Here is a 23549-nt window from a genome sequence, read left to right as displayed (position 1 = left end):
GTGCTAAAGACACAGTCCCCGCACTCTCTCAACTTCAGTTTGATGTGGCTCCAATAAATGTGGAGTCACAGCCAAAATCTCTAATAATAGAAGCATCTGAAACACCCTACTCACCAAAAAACTCTCTGGAAGTGGATATGATAAACACTTCAATTCCTGATTCCCCTTCTTTAACTCTGTTGGGGAAGCCAAAATCCAGCGCAAGTGAGCATCATCTTTTAGATGATTTGTTGGCTCACTTGCCAATTCTTTCAGATTCTGTTGTGACATCTGTGCCCCAAATATCTTCAATCAACACAGAGTCAATAATAGTTTCTCTTCCCACCTCATTCATTTTTACTCTCTCGATGTATATTGTTCATCCGTTGAGTAGTGATTGTATCCCGACGGATAAGCTTAACCACTCACTCGACGGATATCACTTATCCGTCGAGTATCTCTGCACAACTTTAAACTTCAATTATTTCAAGTGCAGAAGATTTAGTGGTTGTACAGTCACTCTTAGGACTGAGAGAGGAGAGTATATTGAGTGAGAGGTTGGGTTGCTCCCAGGCAAAAGGAGAGGAAAAGAGTGAAAATCTGCAATCCATTTATTCAGGATTGGAAAAAGTGAGTGAGAGGAGTCCCACCTTAGTAGGTGAAGGTGAGGGTGTGAGGGTGGGGAGCCAGGGTGAGACCCTGATGCAACAAAAGAGAGATTATGAGAGAAAGGCAGGTACAGGAGAAATAAGGGTGAATCCATCCATTGCTAGTGAGTCAATGATTGTGGATGATGCTGAAAAGGAAAGACAATTTCAGCAACATTACAAAGCTGTAATTGATAATATTTCCATGGATGCTGATACTTTTACTCATCCTGTGACAACCTATCAATTGTTGGTTGCTCAGGGCAATGTGGAGGCAGAACAGAATTTGAACTTAGTACACACCTCAGAATCTCTTCAAAGAGATAAAGCTGCTGTCAATAGGATGCCTTCCCAAGCTGGTGAGCTATCTGAAGAATTTGAAGTAAATTCTAATGATGATGACTCTGTTTCTTTGGATGGAAGCATGAACTTAGGGGGAGATGAAGGCCCATGTTCTGTTTCAGATTTACCTGAATGGGCATGGACAAAGGAATCTACACCAGGACAATTTGGTGTATCCTTGGTTAAGCAAGTTATGACTATTCAAAAGGCCCTTCAGGAAACTTCAGATGCGGGTATCAAGGCTATTCTTCAAGCTCACCTAGACTCTCTACATCTCATGAAGATCCATCAGTTAAGACAGAATCTGAGTGTGGATGAACTCAAAAAGGATATAGCTGACTTGAAGACCTATAATTCTGAGAAGCTGGATTCAGTCATGCCATATGGTACCATGCAAGATCTATTGCTAAGATTGAGGAGAGAATCAGATTCTGAAAAGAAGTTGGCCAAGCTGGAAGACAGAGTTCAAGTTATTGAGAATTCAGTGGCTATCCTTCTTCAAAATCAATAGACTCAGACAAATCTTCTCATGCAACTGGCTAAAGCACAAGGCCTTACTCCTCAACTTGATGATAACAAAAAGGGGGAGAGAGAATCAAGTAAGAGGGAGAAAGGACCAAGTGAGGGGGAGAAATTTCAAGTATAAATCAGCAAAGTAATTGTACCTTCAATTACTGTCTCCAAGCCACCAGTTGCAGATGGTATAGATCTAATTCAAGCAGCAGCAACAAACTTGAAAGTTGCTGAAAAAGGAAAGTTGAGTTTGATCAACTGGAATAAGATTGATGAGGAGATACATAAAAAGTTTGAACTTGTCAAGGAGCCAGTCAAGTCAACCATCCATCACTCTCAAGTCAAGCAAATAAGTGTGAATGAGATGAGCATGAATTATCTGGAAAGAGGACAATCTTCATGCATCAAGTCTCCAAAGGCTGAAACAATTCTTAAACCAAGGGAAAATTATCCAAAATCATCTTTGAAGAACCCCTTGGACACTGTGTATGAGACACCCAAGCCTGATGAGAAGAAGCTTCTGTCAAGGTCAATTGTCTTCTATAAAGATCCAGCTGATTCAGCCTAAAAAAGGAGAATTACTTAGATATTTAGAAATGGAAAGGAAATTTGTGTAGTAGCGGGACATCCACAATTTTCTCAAGCAAAGAGAGAAGAAAAATCCAGATTGAAGCAGGAAAAGAAGCAAGCTGCTCTAGATGCAAAGAAGACTAAACAAAAAAAAGAGCAGATTTCTATCTTGGCCAAGCTACAGGCTGTGAATTCATCTCAACAAATTCCCTCTCAACCATCTGAAGTTGCTGAATCAAAGAAGAAAATTAAAGAACAGAAGAAATCCCCAAGGAAGAAAGAATTGGCTAGAAGAACAAAAAGGAAACTGGATATTGTTGACAAGGAATTGGAAGATCAATTTCCTAAGGAACCCACACCAGCTACAACTCAAGCATCAAAGCCCTATGTGATATTTGAAGACATAAGGGTGGTGGATCCCTACAGGAATATTCATGGTGAACCTATCGTGCCAAAGGATGAGCCAATAGAGTGGGATAACATACCAATTCCTGACTTCAGCTTACCAATCCTGAGCAAGCCAAAAAGGACAAAGTCAAGGGCAGTCAAGAAAATGAAGCTGTCACCTCTCAAATCCAAGTCAGTAGTTAAAGATCAACCCAAAGTCAACAAGGGAGACTACTTGTACTTGTGTGACATCAAAGAATTTTCAGATCTAAACCTCTATCTGGATGAACTGGATGAAATGAGGGGAATTGATGCATACAGGAACCTACCTGAAAGGTTAGTGTTCAAGTACAAAGGAGGAAAGGAGATTGTGTGGCCTCTTCACAGGATTCTTCAAGAGAGCCAAGTTGTTCTGATTAAAGTTTATTCATCCTTCAAGAAGAACTTTGGGTTCAATGTAACTGTAAGAAGACTAGTATTGAAGAAGATTGAAGAATGAAGGAGTATTAGAGTTAAAGATGCACTCCCAAAGACTCTAATCATCCCATACACAGGGAGAAGAGTGCACCTAAGGCCCTACTGGCTGATGGAGTTCATAGATGACAAAGGTGTGAGAAGATTCTTCAGGTTAGAAGACCAATTGAGTATCTCTAGCAATGAGACTCTCTTGGAAATGCAAGAAAAGCTAGATCTCTTAGAATTTGATGAACTGGAATTCCACAGGTAACTCCAAAATCAGATTGATGAAAACAACAGAAAGCTTGGAAGAAGATCTAGAACTTCAAGAAACTAGAAAAATCTGCTCAGGCTAGAGGAGCATCTTGAAAATGACTGTGAGCCAAACCTTGTACATTTTGATTAATTGAAGCACTTTCAGTATTATCTACTTATCTTTAAAGCTGTGTGTTTAGGATGTTTTGTTATCATCAAGTATCTCTTAATTTATGGGTACAATTCCAGTAGACATAAATTGGGGGAGATTGTTGTGCATATGTTGTGTACTTGATGATTTCATAAACAAAACATCTAAGTGGATTTTACTTAGTAAAATAATGTAGCACTCGACGGATAAGAATTATAGTCCCGACGGATAACTCATTATCGTCCCGACGGATGTTAACTTATTATCCATCGAGTGAGTAGCTTATGTAATAATAAGTCTGTAGCACAGTTCTGTATACATCTTTGTATAGATTCTATAGTAGCCTAAGTCATGTTGACTTTAACTAGATATGCAGAATAGGTTGATTAATTGTATATAAATGATGTCTTGTAATTATGTATAAGTGAAATGAAGTCAAGTGCCAAAATAGCTACCGACGGATGATTAACAAAGCCATCGACGGATGATCAAATGACTATCAACGGATGTTTAGCATAGCAGTCGACGGATGATCAATGAAGCCATCAACGGATGTTCAGAAAGTCGACGGATGATCATATATCCAACAGATGTTCATAAAATCAAACGGATGATCATATAAAGAATTCAAACAGTAGTTGAACAGTGAAAGTTGAGCACAGCCGTCGAGATGTATACAAATCTACTGTGGAAGCCCATTAACTGGGTAATAGAGGATGAAAAGCAGCAAAGCTTAAGACTGATAGTTTTTATATTTATTCAGTCTTTTTGACTTTGTAATTTTGGTATTATATAAACCAAGAACGTAGCAAATAGAAAAAAGTTGAGAAACACAAATAGAGAAATCTTTGCAAGCAGAATCTTTAGCATTTCCCTGTATTCTCAGCAATTCAATTTGTAAGCAGCTGTGAGCATTCTTGCACACAGAGTCTTCTCGATATATAATATATATCTCTGGTGGAATTGTTTAAATCCACCAGAAAGTTTTTAAAGACTCTTGTTTTTAATTACTTATGTTTTGATTCAATTAAGTTTCTATTCCGTATTGTGCTAATCAAAACATTATATCTATATTCGAGTTGAACATTTTTATTTCGAGAAAAAGGTTCAAGAATTCCATTCAACCCCTCTTCTGTAATTCTTGCTATATTGTTAAAGGACTAACAATAACCATTTAACACAGATGCACAGAGAAAAGATTTTAAAAATATAAGATTTTAGAAATTGCTTACTGTTTATAAACAGTGAAAATCATTTAATGCATGCATGACTGTGTTACATAAAAATCTAAGTCCTTTATGAATAGATACTAGGATGATGCATATGAGAGAATGATGTAATGCAACACATATACACAGATGCATAAACTATTACAGCAGAGAATAAAGAATGTATTAATTCTTTGTCTTTGTGTCTACTTTAGAAAATAGCATAGTACATAAGTACAAGTTTTGCAAACTGTGTGACATAAAGTTGATATCATAGCTTACTCTATTACACAGGGACTGTACTTTCAGTGCAGGAGCATTTAAGGATGAGCTGTATGTGAAGTGAGTTTGAAAGAAGAACTGATTTTTAATGCAAATAAAATATGTTACATTTATTTCTCAAGAAACTATGTTATTAATGAGATGCAACCAAGGGAATATCATGCACATTAAACACAAAACAGGGCATACATAATCAGTTTTTATTTAATTCATGAAGCATTCAAGGCAATACAACACTCAGATCATTTATATCAGATATAATACTTTAAATGCAGTAAGAAACAAAAAATGTCACCTAATTGTTCTAAGTGGCCATTAATCACAGCAGTGATCCAGATACAGGGATGCTCAAGGGTCCCCTTCCAGGTCTTACTGTGAGGGCTGGTGTGTGAGTGTATTATTTTATTTTTATTACACAAACCAGTCTTCAATATACCTTATCGGATTTCTTATAACTGCTTAAGCACAAACAAACACAGAATAGTAAACATTGTTGCACTATAAGTCCACAGATTATATATATTCAAACAAACATGATGCACAGACTCAGTACACCTTATCAAATAGACAAGTAGAGATTGGAGACAATAAGACATTTCTTATCCAGATTCAATGTATTCAGCTTAAGACTGCAATCAGGACAGCTTGCACATTCATTTGGTCACACATTTAAATAGGCTTAACATTTCAATAATCTTAGATCAATTAGGTAGATTAAAAATAGACTAATGCTAAGCAGTATGATCACAAGTAATTATAATTATCATGTAAGTAGTTCAATTTAACCAAGTAACCAAGAGAATCAAGTGTTAGCATGTTCAAGGTATATTTTACACAGATTTTATCACTTAAAGAGATAACAGACCAGGTTCAATATTTTAATCTTGATTATACATTTGGTTCCTGACAGAGAATGAAGGCAAGAGTCTGTTTTCTTTTTAAAGGAAAGTGCTAGTAGAGAACTGTTAAGACAGAACTGTGATTTATCCATCCAAGACAGATTACTTTTTAAAGTACTATATGAAAGATAATGTATATAAGCTGTGTCAAAAACTCAAGTAATATACTTTAATAACACACAGATCACAAGCACATATACATATAGTTCTGCAAAGGTTAATCAGATACTCAGAGCACATATATATAAAATTATTGTTTTGTAAAACTCAATCAGATAATTAGATCATAAATATAAACAGTTGTGTTAAAAACTTAATCCACCAGGGTTTACATCTAGGTAACTTTATCATTAGACAGATAAGAATTTATTAAGTACACTAAGTTATCAAGGAACTTAAAGTCATATTAACTAGGACACTGACTTTCTTGGACTTAAATGTATCAACACTCAATCTGTTATTATTGAAATTTTTTTCCAAAACTCCATAATATACCAAGTAAATAGACTTTATTTTAAACAATTTCACAGAGATTTTGAAACAAACATATTCATAGATTTTAACTTTAATCAAGCAAGTTATTTAACTCAACAAGTTTACATTTTACACTCATATTTAGTCCAATTAAGCTTCAACTGCTGAGAGAAATGGTTCTTAACTTAACCCAGTGATTATTTTTACACGAATTTCTTACTTTAAGCTACCAGATTTCTTACTTTAAACAACCATTAAGATACAGTTTAGATTAACAAAATTTCTTGACTAAATAACACAGCTAACATGTAATCTTCAAACCAACAGACAATCACAAATTCAAAGTTAATCACAAATCTACCAGATAAACATTTATCCAACAGATAATCACAGTTTCACTAGATTAACATTAATCAAACAGGTAATCACAAATTCACAGTTAATCACAAATTCACCAGATAACATAAATTCAACAGATAATCCAAACTTTATACCTTTAATTTGATCAAACACAGAATAGAATCAATTCACAGTTTCATCGAAAACATATCACAGGACATTCATCTCACAAATATACAAATTAATAAGATAACAATCAATTTAACTTTCAGTCAAGTCCCTTAACAAAAAAAACAATCAAATTAGACTGAAAGGATTACCATACCTGAGCCTAGAGTCTGGCCTGACTCATAGGATTTACCTGGTTGACTCAGTCGCGGACTGAGTTAACTTCCGTTTTATCTTTTTCCGTCGCATGCAGCCTTCGAATCTTCTTTTCTGAGAGGATATTTCACGTACCAGTCTTCTCCTGTCATCAAACTTTGAAAACAATTTAGATTTTCATTGAATCGATGAATTAAAAACACAAATGAGTGTAAATCAATCGATTTAATGTTTGATTTGATGATTCTCGTTCGATTTATATAGAAATCGTCGATTTTTATCATCTAAATCGAATTGATTTACCAACCCAAACAACTGTCTTCATCATATCTTTTAGAGATATGATGATTATATATTTGTAAGCATAGTATCTATAAGAATTCATCAAGGATTTGAAGGGAAAAATGAAGAAATCAATCTAGGGTTCTTCGAAAAAGGCGGAGAGAAGAAGAGAGGCGAGAGAGAGTTTAGAGATTAGGGTTATGAGCTAAACTGAGAGCGTGCACTGTACAAACAGTGTTTCGTTTATATATTTTATGGGATGGACGGCTAAGATTCATTAAGGTTAGTGATGAACGGCTAGGATTATATGGTGTTAATAGAAATTGGGTTTGTAAATAAATGGGTTGGGCCTTGTTATTTTAAAAGGATCTGGGCTGATTGAAAATAGCTACATAAACTTTTAAAACATATATGGGCTAGATATATATTTGATTTGGGCCGGATTAAAAAATATGAATATAGATGGATTATTATATATTCATCCTAATATGTTTTTTTCAAAATATTTAAATATATATAAATATCACAGAAATATATATACTTAAATAACATATATTTATAGATATATCTCAAAAATGAGACTAGATATATATATATATATATATATATATATATTTAAGAACAAAATAGATGTATATATATATATATGAATATATATAAAAATAACTGAAAATAATGATCAGTTTATATACGAAAGACTTCTAAATAAATCTCATGGAATAATAAATATTCACTCGATTAAGTTTATTTTCCCGGTTAATCTGGGCTATTTAATTTATCTTAACCCGATCAATAAATTTCTTTATTGACAAATCCGAGTTTCAGATAAACTTAAGAACTTGATCGGGAGAATATCCTTATCGTTGAGACTTCTTTATAATTCTCAATTGTTCTTTATATAAACCATTATTTCACAAATTCCAACATTCCTAAATCCAAGCGGAGTTTAGTGAATCTTTCGGATTTTGTGAATATGTCAGCGAGATTGATCTCAGTATCAATATGAGTCATTTTTATATCGCCTTTATTGACATGATCACGTAAAAAATGATGTCTCACATCTATATGTTTAGATCTAGAATGTAATACAGGATTCTTGCTAAGATCAATAGCACTCGTATTATCACATAAGATTGAGATTACATCAAATTTTATATTATAGTCAGCTAGTGTTTGCTTCATCCACAGTATTTGAGCAGAACACTTTGCAGCTGCTATATACTCACCCTCGGTTGTTGAGATGGATACCAAATTTTGTTTCTTTGAAAACCAAGAAACTAAACATCCACAGAGAAACTGACAAGTACCACTAGTACTTTTTCTGTCGAATAAATGCCTGGTATAGTCCGAATCAGAAAAATATACTAAGTCTAATGGTATTCCTTTTAGATACCAAAGACCAACATCAGTGGTTCCTTTAATATATCTCAATATCCTTTTTACCGTGGATAAATGAGATTCTTTAGGTGCTACTTAAAACCTAGCACACTTACAAATACTATATTGAATATCGGGACGACTTGCAGTTATATAGAGCAAGCTACCGATCATTCCTCGATATTTCTTTGTGTCTACGGGAATTCCTTTTGGATCTTCCGTTAATTTATCGGATGTAGACATAGGAGTAGAGATGAGTTTGGCATTATCCATTTCGAATTTTTTCAACATCTCTTTATAATACTTGGATTGAGAGATATGGATGCCTTCATCATATTTCCTTATTTGCAATCCCAAAAAGAAGTTTAATTCTCCCATCATACTCATCTCGAATTCATTACTCATATTTTCAGAGAATTCTTTACATAGTGCATCATTTTTTGATCCAAAAATGATGTCATCTACGTATATTTGTACGAGCAATATATCATCTTTTTCTTGCCTCGTAAATAAGGTTTTATCGGCCGTTCCCATCTTAAATTTATTGTCTAGTAGGAACTTGCTCAACCTTTCGTACCATGCTCTTGGGGCTTGTTTTAAGCCATATAGAGCTTTATATAATTTATAGACATAATCAGGATGTGTCGCATATTCAAACCCGGGAGGTTGTTTCACATATACTTCCTCTTCCAAGAACCCATTTAAGAATGCAGATTTCATATCCATTTGATAGACTTTAAAATTCTTATGACAAGCATAAGCCAATAGCATTCGAATTGATTCAATTCTTGCTACTGGTGCATATATTTCATCAAAGTCTATTCCTTCCATTTGGGTATATCCTTGTGCAACTAATCTTGCTTTATTTCGAACTACCGTTCCATTCTCATCTAATTTATTTCGAAATACCCATTTTGTACCAATTATGGAAGTATCATGAGGCTTAGGGACAAGTTCCCACACTCTACTACGAGTAAATTGGAGCAATTCATCTTACATAGCAGAAATCCAATCCTCGTCTAATAAAGCTTCTTTTGCGGTCTTAGGTTCTATTTGAGATAGAAAAATAAGATGATTCACAATGTTTTGAACTTGTGACCACGTTTAAACTCCCTTCCTTGAGTCTCCAAGCACATTATCTAATGGATGACTTTTTATAGTGGGAATTGCTTGAGGAAATTCATCTTCCTTTTCGTCCAATTCTAATGGATTTTTATCTACGGGTGTCCGGAGATCCATATTTTCAAATTCTCGAATAACCTTTTCAATATCATCTTGTTCAACATTTTCTTGGTCAACGAGATCTTTATATTTCGCCGGTGGTTTACTTTCATCAAAAGCGACATTCATAGATTCTTCCACCACAAGCGATTTGAGATTAAACACTCGGTAAGCTTTACTATTGTTCGAGTATCCAAGAAATATACCTTCGTTTGATTTAGGATCAAACTTTGTAAGGTACTCTTTTGAATTTAATATGAAGCACGTGCTTCCGAATACTCGAAAGTAGCTTAGTTTCGGAGTTTTGCCAAAATATAACTCGTAAGGAGTTTTTTGTTTTATAGGTTGTAGCAAAACCCGATTAAGAATATGGAAAGCGGTTGACATAGCCTCGGCCCAAAAATATTTAGGTCGACGATATTCATTTAGCATTGTGCTGGCCATTTCTTGGAGTGTTTTATTTTTCGTTCAACTACTCCGTTGGATTGAGGAGTGTATGGAGCGGAAAAATTATGTGTGATGCCATGTTCATCACAAAAGTTGGTGAAACTTGAATTCTCAAATTCTTTATCATGATCAGTCCTTATATAGACTATGGTTTTATTTTTTTGATTTTGAATCCTTTTACATAAAGATGAGAAGGATTCAAAAGCATCGCTTTTGGATTTGAGAAATTCAGTCCATGTGAATCGTGAATAATCATCCATAACTACCAACATATATGAGCAACCTCCGAGACTTTGTATTGGAACCTGACCAATAAGATCCATATGTAGTAGCTCGAGAGGTCTCGAGGTAGATACCATAAACTTTGCTTTGTGAGAAGCTCGAATTTGTTTACCAACTTCGCAAGCTTCACAAGTATGATCTTTATGATAGTTTAGTTTTGGTATACCTCGGACATGGTCTTTAGTTGATATATTCTTTATCAACTTCAGGTTGGCATGTCCTAATCTTCGATGCCATAGCCATGGATCATCATTTATAGTGATTAGGCACACGTTCACTTGCTTGCTCATGTCACATGTATAAACATTTTTATTTCTAGGGCAAGTGAGAACCAACTTTCCAAATTTATCTAATATAGAACAATGAGTAGTGTAGAAAATTACCTTGTAATCATTGTCGCATAATTGACTAATTGAGAGAAGATTGTACCTTAACCCAGTGACCAATTGAACGTCGAAAATTTTAACTTTCCCATTTCTGATATCTCCGATGCCGACAATGTTTCATTTACTACTATCACCAAATGTTACGCTCCCCACGGTAACTTTTTTAATGTTGTTCAAGAGTGACTTATTACCGGTCATATGTCTTGAACATCCACTATCAAGGTACCATATATCTTGTTTCGCGGCAAGACAAACCTACAATCATGATTAGTTAAATTTATAGGTACCCCTTTATCTTGAGGGTCCTAGGGTTAGTACATTATATATAACATTTGATTTATGAAAGAATCTAGGCATGGTATAATTATCATTAGGCATATAAATATTTCTAGATGCATATGACCTAGTTTGAGGTTGATAATACCTAGAGCTATCATGAAATCTTGGTGGAGCATGATAAACATTATATCTATTATTAGCATGGTAAGTAGCATAAGCATTTCTACTAAGAGGTTGTTGCCTTCTCAATGCATTACCATTTTCATGATACTGTGTGTTTCTAGTTTGAAACATAGTTGGTTGATGAGACCATTGTTGCCTTGGATTCTTATATTTCATATTTTTGTGAGGCACACGTTTATCATCTTTCTTGTATGATTCCTTGTGATGGCTTCCCCTTAATACACCATTCTTGAATTTGCAATATTAAATGGTATGTCCCATTTTATTGCAATAAGAACATTTATAGGATGGTGATTCGGGTGAAGTCTTTATTGGTGATACAAATCTCCGAGTATTTCCTTTAAGAGGAGAATTCTTATTATATCCCAAACCTTCATGATTATATGAGGTTTTTGTATGCACCATTTGATCCAACATCTTATTGCCTTTTGTAAATCTTTGAATGACTTCTTCAAGATTTTCATTTTCTTTCTTTAAGGCATCAATCTTGTTGTTAAGGATTCTTTCTTGATCCTTAACTTGAGCTATGAGTTTATAATTTTCTTCTTTTAACCTTAAAGCTTCGCCTTTAAGCTCATTGGTTTCTAATAGCTCATTTTCTTTATCAAGATTGTTTTTATAAGATGTTTCTATATCTTGAACATTTGATTCATTTAGAAACTTTAAGTTCAATAGATCAACGTGAAGTTTACAAATATTATCATTCAATTGTATCTTTTCACGTTCCATCTCTTCATCTTTGAGAATTAATGATATATTCTCCGTTTCAAGATTGAGTATGTTTTCTTGAAGTTTATTTACCTCAATCTTGATGAGATGGTTTTGATCTTTTAGAGATGTAATCTCATTCTCATCTTGGACTTTTGAGTCCATCATCCGAGTATATTCTTTATTTTGAGTATGATGAATTTCCTCAATTTTCATCTTCTCAGACCATAACAAGTGAAACCTTTGTTCAACATCTTTATATTTATTCTTATAACTTACTATAAGTTCAATTAAATCATGCTTATTCATATTTACAAGAGATAAATTAGATTCATCTAATAAAGATTTAATTGAGACATAGTTAGATGTTACCTCTTGATTTGAAGAGGAGATTTCCGTTGAGGTAGTTTCATCTCCGAGAGCCATTAAGCATAGATTGACCATTTCTTCACTAGCTTCCGGAGCTTCTTCATCTTCACTTAGATCCCAACCATTTTCGGCCACGAGACTTCGTCCCTTTGAAAGTTTAGGACATTCTCTTTTATAGTGAACGGGTTGTTTACACTCGAAACACACATCTTGTGTTTCCTCCGGAGATGGATCTTTAGGTTTTAGAGGAGTGTAAACAGGATGGTTTGTAGTAGCATTGGCATTACTATAGGTATTTATATTTTGATTGCCTTTGCCTTTGTTGTAGCTCGTTGACGGATAATTACTCTTATAATTGGAAGAATAATTTTGAGAGTAATTTGGTCTTCCGTTAGAGTTAAAAACTCTTCGTTGATTATTTGATTTAAGGAAGCCTTTTCCGTATTTTTGAGCTTTACTTTGAAGCACACGACGAAGTTGTCTCGTGAGTAGAGCAATTTCACTCTCATCGAGATTTTGAAGTTCCTCGTTTAACTCCTCGTCATTTTCATCTTCATCAATTAATATGGCCTTTAGAGCCATATTTATCTTTTTATCCTCCACTTTTGGAGCAACCTTTTCCGGAACATTATCTTCTTCGTAAGCACGAAGATTTCCGAATAGGTTATCAATATTATACTCATTTAAATTATGCATCTCTTTTATAGTAGTGACTTTAACCTTCCAACTAGGAGGTAGAGATTTGAGCACTCTTCTATTCTTTTCATTTTGAGTATAATTCTTTCCAAGTTGAGATAACTCATCGATAATACGAGTAAATCTTGTTTCCATATCGATGATATTTTCTCCTTCTTGGAGTTTAAAGTTCTCGTATTCTTGGATCAATGTATCCATCTGAGAATCTTTTATATCAGTGGTTCCTTCATAGGTTACCACTAATTTGTTCCACATTTCTTGTGCCGGCTTGTAATTATTTACTCTTTTATATTCTTTTTCTGCAAGTGCACTTGTGAGAACCATTTCCGCCTTTGCGGCTATATTCATTGTGGCTTCTTCCTCTAAGTTGTATTCACTAATCTTCTTTTCGGCGATGATGTCATCGATAGTTTTGGTAGGAATGAGAACATCGTCTTCAATAGCCATCCAAACTTTGACTCCTTGAGATCTAGCATAAATGCGAAACCTCGTTTTCCATGTTGCAAAGTTGGTGCCATCAAATAGAGGAGGTCATGAGATAGATAGACCTTCACCACATCCAACGGGATTAATATACGCCATTCCGGATCACTTTTTGTTGTGCCTGTAAATCTGCAAAACACTTAACAAACACGTTAAAAAGCACTACAATGATACCAATTGTACATGGTCATGGGTCCAACCCATGTCACCATACAATGGTACCTATCAGACCAGCCGGTAATCGTATCCACCGATCTACCGCCACCCTATGGTCAGAGATCCTGGCTTCGGTGACTCATTCACCAAGCAGAGTTCCCATAGGTGGTATGCCCAAATTCACAGTATGGGTCAACTAGCTCTGATACCAATTGTAAGGTCCCGTAAGAGGGCTATTTTAAGCTATAAGGGGGGTTGAATAACTTAATTACCAATTTAAATATTGTTATGGCATTTTAAAAATATTTTATCCCTTTTTAAAACTTTACCGAGTAGTCATTCAGTTTATATGTGCGAAAAATAAAGTGCAAGGAAAGAAAATAGCACACGGTGATTTTATCTTGGTTCGCGATGGCGCAACCTCTAATAGATTCGCTCACCCCTACTCCAGTCCCCGAGCTCCTCTCCCGGACTCAGGATTTTCCCTTATAATAAACTCGCTCATTTAGTAGGCGGAGCAGCCTTTACACCCTTTACAAGTATTTGTCTTGGTGCGTAACACAAGGGTCACCACCTCAAAATAAGTGTATTACCTACACAACTTATCTTAGACAATAACTCCTCGCTATTTCTTCAAAGTTGTTGTAGAGCCTTTGTGTGGACTTGGCTTCCTTAGCTTTTGTCGGTCTTGGATCTTAGTGATCCGGTCTTGGGTCTTTCCTCTTCTTCACGGTGCGAAGACTACTAACTCCCCGTTAGTACGTCTAGGACTTGGGTCTTAGAACGAGAATCACCTCACGTCACTTCACCTCACTACAAAACTAATAAGACAATCCTCGAAACAAACCAAGTATAGAAAAGATGGTTTGAACTAGTATGTTACTGTACTAGCCCACAAATAGTGTAATATTCAAATAAAAATATTAAAACTAAATAAGAATACTTGACTTAAGATAATAAATAGTAGTCCAAGTATTTTTATGATTACTCCTTTATAGATTAAATAGAAAGGTGGAGTAATATGAGAAGTCTTTTTATATTAAGCACTTATGCTTATGACTTCTTTAGTATTCTTCTTCTTTCGATTATATATTTATAGATCGAAGAATACTTTAATTAGAACCTCGGAGTTGTAATTTTACCTTTAAGTATATCAACTTAAGGTTTTAAGGTATACTTGTATATTGACGATTATAAGGTCAAAGTATACTCTTTTAACTTCAAGCACGTTTATAAGATTTATGAGTCTTAACCAAGATCCAATTAAATAAGTGCAAGTAATTGGCTTAAGATTGTGCTTTCGAAGTTTGGACGAATAATTACGAGTATTTTATAGATATCGTAGTATAACCCCACGGAACACTGAAAGATGTTAGAATGGGCTTATACGATATGACTCGTAATTGTTTATATACACGATATGTGTTAGCCAAGATCCAATTAAATAACGTAAATTAATTGGCTAACTCGTGGATTTGATTCGTCCTTAATTTTAATGGATGATTACGAAGTGTTTATAGATCGAGTTATAATCCCCTGGAACACTAAAGATGTTAGAAAGAATTAAAACTTTGCTTCGTAGTAATTTATGTGCACAAAATGGTTAGCCAAGATCCAATTAAATAAAGTGCAAGTAATTGGCTAACTCGTGAACTTAATCTGTTTTGATATTTGACAAATTACGAAGTGTTTATAGATCGAGTTATAATCCCCCGGAACACTAAAGATGTTAGAAGGGATTAAAACTTTTCTTAGTAATATTTTATGTGCACGAATAATGTTAGCCAAGATCCAATAATAAAAATAAGTGGCTAACTCATGAACTTGAGTCAAATATAATCTCCCCTTTGGAGATAAAGTACTTTTGTTTATAGATCTTCTTTTTGAGATGATTTATGTGAAGATCAAGTACTTATTCGAATTCCGAGTTCGAATCTTAGTTCTCTTGAGAACTTTTTTTATAAGAGATCTTGTATTAGAGTTTAAGATGAAGTAGAGAAATTAAGTACAAAATTTAAATAAAAAGAACTCAAATAAGAAGCTAAAAGTTACCACCTTGAAAAACGGTCGGAAAAGTTCGCCGGAAAAATTCGCCGGAGGTTCGGCCGGATTTTGGCTCTTTGGTCGAACTTGGGCAGCCCTTCGGGAGGTCGGAAAGTGGTAGTGGATGAGCTCACTTGGTGGGATAAAGTTTGGTTGGGCGAAGCTAAGCTTGGGTTTCAAAAACCTTGTATATATGTAAGTATATTGAAGAGAGAGAAAGTTTTTGAGAAGAAGTGTGTGTATAAAATTTGAAAGAGATGAAGAGAAGCACTTCTTGAAAAAAATCCCAGCAACTTTGTTTTCTTTAGCTTGAAGAAAATGGGTTGGGGTGGGGGTTTATTTATAGGAGAAGTTGGGTGGAATGAATGGTGGAGATTTAAGGAAAATGGATGGTGGATGGTGTATGTCACTTGGATTGATGACATGGCAAGTAGGTTGTGTTTCTTTGACATAGCCATATAAGACAAACAACTTAATGGATTCAAAAACCCAGCTGATATATTTGAATATATATGTATTTTCCTTTTCTTTTAATCATTGTTTAATCACTTAATTAAGGATTAAATACTATTAATTATGACCACCTTAAAAACTCCTAAATAAATACCATAAAAAATATGATAAATACTTAAATAATATAAAATGACGTCCTGCAAGTTTTGGTCAACTTTAGTCAATGGTAGCTAGGTCAAACGTGGTCAACTGGGGGACCAACTGCCTCGATTTTTGTGCCCGGACAAAAATTCTCTGAATACTACGAAATTTTTACCATACTTAGAAAATACCATTTAAAACTGTTTTGTCAGCCTTTCTTCCGAGTGAAAATATCATTGGTCTTGAAATAAAGGAGATGGAACTTTTGACCAACGTTTTGACTTGAATAAATATTTAAAGTATATTTCCTAATATATAAAATATATTTTGATGATAGGAAACGTGTTTTAGTATTTTTGAATAATTTTCTCCGAGAAATGCTGATTTTACGAACCGGGAGAAAATTACCGTAAGTATACAAGAATGAGTTGCAGAACTGGATATTAATATTCCAATCATGAATATTAATAATATTTGAATAAAAACTCTTTTGATATATGTAGAGATATATTTTGGAGTAAAGAGTTAAATTTTTTTAATATAGCACGAGACCTCTAAAGAATATTTCTGATATATTCCTTATTCGAACTTACTGCCATATTCCTGTTGCAACACAGATCTAAGAAATATCATATCTTGATGTTTCTTCTTTGATCATATTGCCTTTAGAGATACATTCCATAAAAAATATAGTTTTGATATTTTGCAACAATGGAATATCTCTTTTATCTGTTTTAAAAGACATGATTTTGCTAGTTTGACTTTTTGACTCTGATTTGGATCAGTTAAATTCATGTTCTAATGTAGAGAATCTACGTGTTCTTAATTTTTATGTTTAATTGTACAATACCAAAATAAATAATATATCGAAGATATCATTTCACGAAGATAATGATTGAATCGATAAATAGTAGTTAGGGTTTTAACTTTTACTAGAGAGGGGAAGGGAGAGGAGACAACATATAAAATTTGAAACTATAATTTTTTCCGAAACTAAAACATAATCTAATATTCGGTCAAAACAAAAATATTACTTAATATATATAATGTTATTACTATTAGATATTTCCTTTATTATGTTATTTTATTTTTAGAATTTTTATTATTATTATCTAGTTTACTGGCCAAATCGCAAAAATCGTCGACAAAGTATGAAAAACCCGGATTTAATTCTCATGGTACGGTTACAGGTTCGAAACGTGACAAATCTTACATGTAATTTCAGTTCACACAATCCGCAACGTAAGCACTTATAGACAGCGGTCATAAAGCAATTCTAACTTGTATTAATAAGTGGGTAAAATATGTAAATTAATACTTAATAGGAAATATATTTAACAAGTGATCATTAAAATTGAAGAGTGGGTATCCAGTAAAATAAACTAAAGAACTGTAAGCGTGACTATTCATTTTTCAAATATAGTTAATAGTTTACTTTTTTTGAATAAAACCCAAGGATCATAACCAAATAATTGGCATGTTTGTTTCTTACACAAACGTGAAAAGGGCTTGTCTCGATAAAATGTAATTATATTAAATTTTGTTAAATTTGTAAGAATTTAAATACTTAATAGTTATATTTAAAATATTATTTTATTTTTTATTTTAAATATATAATTAAAACAAATTTAAGTTAATTTTATTCAATGCAATTAAAAACAAAACATGTATTCAGTAAAAAGATTTTTAATGATAATATGTTTATATTTTTATATTTATGTAAATTTTTTAAAGTGAATTTTATAAAATAAAGAAAAAATTTAAAATTATAAATATAATAATGTTTTTAAAATTGGAAAAAAATAACTAACATTACTTAAATATATTATGAAATATATAACTAAAATATAATTTATTATATTAGAATGTTAGTATTTTTAATTTTGAGTGACAGCTAAATATTGTTTAAAAATAATATTAGGTATATGATCTATATTGATTTTAATGATAACAGTAGAGTCAATAAAATTCGGAATCTAAAATTATAGGTAACTAGGCGCATACGTTGGAGTGATCACTATAAATATATTATGTATATTGTGCCCGTTTGGAAAATCTGAAAATAAATAACTTACGATTTAAAATGAATAATTGAATTATAAGGGATAAATAAAAGAATACTTATAAGTTAAATAAGTGTTTGGATAATTTTTCTTATAGGTTAGATTTTTTTCCTCTTAAATGAACTAAAATACATAATTATTAAGTATACTTATCTAAATTTTTGAATTTTAAGTTAAATTAACATTTAAAATATAAATTTTAAAATTGAAATTAATAAAAAAGCGAAAAATAAAAAATAAGTTAAGAAAAAGTACGTCGTTAATGACATTCAACTTATCAGATTATAAATTATAAATTTATTTTATAAATTTGGTCGATAAACTCGATAACTTGTTATGGATTTATAAGTCATAAGTGGGCTGACAAACATACCCATTATATTATTCTTGGATATATAGATAACAGATGATTATCTAGTTTAAATTGCAACATCAAAAGTTTATAATTGTTTGGCGAAGTTAAAAAGTCAACTACACTTTGATAAAGCCTAAAGTATACATAAACAAATTATGCACCTAAAAGTCCTTAAATTATACTCCCATTTTGATGAAGTGGGATTAAATAAATTAAGCGCAACTCCCATTTATTAATTACATACTGTAAATGAATGTCGACGACGTTGTCGCTCACACAAATGACAAATTGCATCCCACCAGCAACGCAGCAGCCAAGCAGTTACAGCCACCCTCCTAATTAATTAACTACTTGCGACAAATTCATCATTATCTCTAATTAAATACTAATACAAGATTAATTAATTCAAATACTAACCCGTGAAATTGACTAATCAGATTCATTACTTATAAATCATATATCCTCGCAAGTTAAACAAGGAAAAAAAAGAGTTTAAGTTGAAGAAAAAAAAAATTCGGTAAAATAAAAAAGTAATGCAATTCTTTAATCTTGCAATTACATGAATTGACCAAATAGATTATAGAAACTTTCTTCCATAATCATTGAACAAAAGAATGAGAGAGGATAATGTCAAGGCTTAAATTAAACTCCATAGTAAATTCATTTCGCATTGTAAGATTTATTCTTCAGCAATTATAAAAACAAGATAGAGTTGCCCCCAAAAGAATAAATTAAGAAGAGTAATGTTGCGCACCAAGAAAATGATATCAAAAATCTTTTCAAAATGTGAAGTTACCCGCAATATAATTGGTTTAATTTTTTTAACCTGAATATAATGAGTTGGGTCAAAATTCAAAAATTTTAAATCCCTACTAACTCAACCCAATCTGATTTTATAATTATAATATTATTATTCGAATTTTTAATTTATGTATTTATTGTAATAAATAATATATTCAAAATAATATTATTATTTTACGGATAACACACCATAAGTTATTGGTTTTAAACTAGATGAGTAAACGGTACATATAGTATCCAATAACATTTATTTCTGTAAAATTATTGGGTACACTTCAACTATTGATTAAATTTATTTGTAATTTTGACTCATAAAAATATTTAAATAATTTATTCGAGTTTTAACCAAAACCAATCCGACCTAATATATAAAGAGTAGGGTTGGGTTGAAAATAATTTTTTTAGTTAAGGGATTGATTATTATAAAAACCGAATTAATTGAGTTGGTTCGATTTATTACCTCTAACCTGCTCAACCCGCATTCACCCTAATACTCGCTCTATCTCCCTTATTTTTATAAATTTTCTTATTTTGAATTCAAATTTATACAATAGAAAATTTATCCAAAATTATAAAAATTTAAGAATACAAAAATTAATTAAATTTATTATTTTTTCACACTACACTAATTTTATATATTAAAATATTGATTAATTATATTACTTTATCCAATTTTAATATTTTTCTCACTAAATTACATTTTCTCGTTTTTTTTCATCCCACCACTTTATCAAAAAATTTTAAATACATTTTTTGTCCTTCATATCCAAATCATATTTTTTAATACATATCTTGTGCTTCTTATCCAAATTATTGGGACGGAGGAAATAAGCATTCGAAAATATTTCATAAAATATTTTGGGAATTCTAACATTTTTTCGCTAATAAATACCCCAATAAAATAAATGATTTTCTTGTATATGCTTAAGGGAACACACTAACAATCCGTAATCAAAAAGTTATCAAAATTTTATTGATGAAAATTTTTATATCTGACAGGGGTTTAGGATTATTTTTTTTTTTTGACAAATGCAGAAAACTTTCATTAACTTCAATATAATACAGTCGGGACAAACCCCCAACTGTCGATACAACCATGTGGTAAAACAAATATCATACTAAAAATAATTAGATGATTTGTTTACTGATCGTTTAACACATAGAATTTAAAAATTCTTGAAATTAAAAATGAAATCAAAGACATCCCGAGCAATCCAAATTGTGCCAACATCTCTGAAAATAGCAACATCACAATTGACCATATCACATAAAAACCATTGTTAGCCCAATGTTCAAAAACACCAATCACTGAGATTGGAAAAACGACGCCACAGCTATCTACTTGCCGGACACCGGCTATAGACATGCCGAAAACACCTCAGCTATTTACATGCCGGATACCAGCTATAGACATGCCGAAAGTGTAAACACGTGAAAGATGAACAATCTTTGGTTGTGAAAAGTGAGCTCTTGCAATAATCAACACCGCTCCAGATTCGACGCAGGCTTTGCAGACCACAAAGAATATCAATAAACTCGTTATCAACCGATTCAACACGAAATAAACCCAATCATAATTAAACAAAAACATAACAAAACACTCCAAAAGGAGAGACAAAACACACACTCCAAAAGGAGAGACACGCAAACACCCAAAAAATTGGGTTTTATTGAAGGGAAATTAATAAGGACAAAAGAGAATGAAGGGTTGGGGCTTTCCACCGAAAAAGCCCCTTGAAAATAAACAAACCCTAGAAGAGGAGAGAAGAGGAGGGAGGCGGCTAGAATGGGGGGTTTAGGATTATTAATAAACTCTCCACTAACAAAATTTTAACAAATTATTAAACACAAATATTTAACAAACGTTTGGGCGCACAATAAAAAAGTTGGCAAAAAAAGAGGACATTTTCTTCCGATTGTGACGCATGTCATCGCGTGGTTAAGACTTTACCGAACCACACAGAAAATGACCGCACTCCACCCTATAAATCAAGTAACAAACACACACAAATTTATTAATCTCACACAAACCTGCCGCCGTCGATGCACCGCCGGAAATGTGCAAATCATCGAAGAAAAAGACGCTCGCCGCCGTAATCTCACCAAACCGCCGCCACTCCAACTCACACAACCTCAAATCCTCGTCACTCAACTTCTCCGGCGAAACTTTCACTTCCGGCGAATCAAGCTACATCAAAGACTCATATCAATCATCAGTATCTAGCAAAGCTTCTCTCACAAGTCTCCGAGAATCTCTCCCTGAACACGCTCACGTTTACGATTTCTCGGAAATTAGCTCAGCGACTAATAGTTTCCGGTCCATTCAATTCTCGAAATCCTCTTCGTCTACTGCTTGGAAGTGTAGACTTAGAGGCAAAGAAGCGATTGTTTTTCAACGTAAGCTGCGTCGCAAAATTGATTCGGATAAGTTAATTGAACGTTTAATTCCTGTGTGTCGGAGTCATTATACGAGCGTTATTAAGCTTCTAGGTGCTTCGATAAGCGATAGTTATATATATTTAGTTTATGAGTTTGTTCAGGGCGCGAGTTTGGAGAATTGTTTGAGAAATCCTCGAAACCCTAATTTTACTGTTTTGTCGAATTGGATGAGTAGGATTCAGATTACTACTGATATTGCTCATGGATTGGATTATATTCATCATTCTACGGGATTGAATCAGTGTTTTGTGCATAATCATATTAAGAGTTCGAGTATTATTGTAACTGAGAGTGAATTGAATGCGAAGATATGTCATTTTGGAACTGCAGAGCTTTGTGGCGAGATTGTGGATGTGGAAGAGGAGGAGAGGTGTTTGGATGTGAAGAGATCGGGGAGTAGAGTTATGAAATTTGAGGGGACGAGAGGGTATATGTCTCCGGAGTTTCAGAGTAGTGGTGTTGCGACTCAGAAATGTGATGTTTACGCGTTTGGAGTGATAATTTTGGAGTTGCTTTCGGGTAAGGAGCCTTTGAAGTATAGTGTTGGTGGTGATGGAGGTTATGTTAGGGTTTCGTTAATTGAGACAGCGAGAGAGGCCGTGGATGGGGGAACTGGTGCATTGAGACGGTGGATGGATAACAGGCTTAAGGATTCGTATCCAGTGGAGGTTGCGGAGAAGTTGACAAAGATTGGGTTGGAGTGTGTGGAGGGGGATCCGAGTAAGAGACCGGAAATGGGGTGGGTTGCTGGTAGGATATCGAAATTGTTCTTGGAGTCTTTGACATGGTCGGAGAAAATGGGGATTCCTGTTGACTTCACTGCCTCTTTCGCTCCACGGTGACATATAAATCAAAGCATCAATAGACTGTAATAACAATAATAGTTGTCGTTTTCATTTTCAGTAGTATTCTTTTAATTCGACTGAATTTTGTTTTGTGATAAATTGTTGATATTGTAGATGCCAGGATTGGATGATAGTAACAGAATACAGAGTAGGGTCTTTGTAAAGCTTACTGGTAACTGATAGTAACATGCTTCATAGTTTTCGAAAATTTGAAGGACCTTGATGTTGAACTGATAGTAACATGCTCTAAAATTATCGAAAAAGGACCCTTGATATTGAAAGCTAACTCGGTGAATGCATATAAATACACAGATTAGTATTTGGAACTTGTATCTTGTTGGAAAGAGGGTTTTAATGTAGATAGAAAATTGGAAGATTTACATCACTTTAGAACACGGATGTGATTCTCCTTTCAATATTTACATGTTCCATGTGAAATTTTGAGAACTTTATATTTGGGTAGATCCCATATAAATATATAATCTTGATCTCCCAGTAGAGGTTGGAACTGGATTAATGTGGGTGAAAACCTCTACTTTTTATGTTCAAGAGTTGTGAGCAAGCCACAATCACGAATGAGAGACGTAGATAGGGCTGTTTGGGTTGTCCAACCCGTCCAAACCGAACCAATCCAACCCTTAATTTGGTTAACCAAACCGATTAATTCGGAACCGTGGGTTAATTGGGTTGTTTTTTAGTTGGACCGTTTATTAT

General features: G+C 33.4%; 1 protein-coding gene across 1 annotated transcript; it reads left to right on the top strand.

The window, feature by feature from the left end:
- Positions 1-21496: 21496 nt before the first annotated feature.
- LOC141698680 (lysM domain receptor-like kinase 3) lies at positions 21497-23047 on the top strand. Its single transcript, XM_074503453.1, has one exon. The coding sequence runs from the start codon at positions 21609-21611 to the stop codon at positions 22830-22832; it is 1224 nt and encodes a 407-aa protein (XP_074359554.1). The 5' UTR covers positions 21497-21608; the 3' UTR covers positions 22833-23047.
- Positions 23048-23549: the final 502 nt, after the last annotated feature.

The sequence above is a fragment of the Apium graveolens genome, chromosome 11 (assembly GCF_009905375.1).
Source record: "Apium graveolens cultivar Ventura chromosome 11, ASM990537v1, whole genome shotgun sequence".
Taxonomy (NCBI): Eukaryota; Viridiplantae; Streptophyta; class Magnoliopsida; order Apiales; family Apiaceae; genus Apium; species Apium graveolens.
The sequence above is the reverse complement of the archived record's forward strand: the minus strand, read 5'-3'. Positions and strand labels throughout refer to the sequence as shown.

Excerpts from the sequence above, each read along its gene's own strand:
- LOC141698680 (XM_074503453.1), top strand. The coding sequence starts at position 21,609 with ATGTGCAAATCATCGAAGAAAAAGACGCTCGCCGCCGTAATCTCACCA.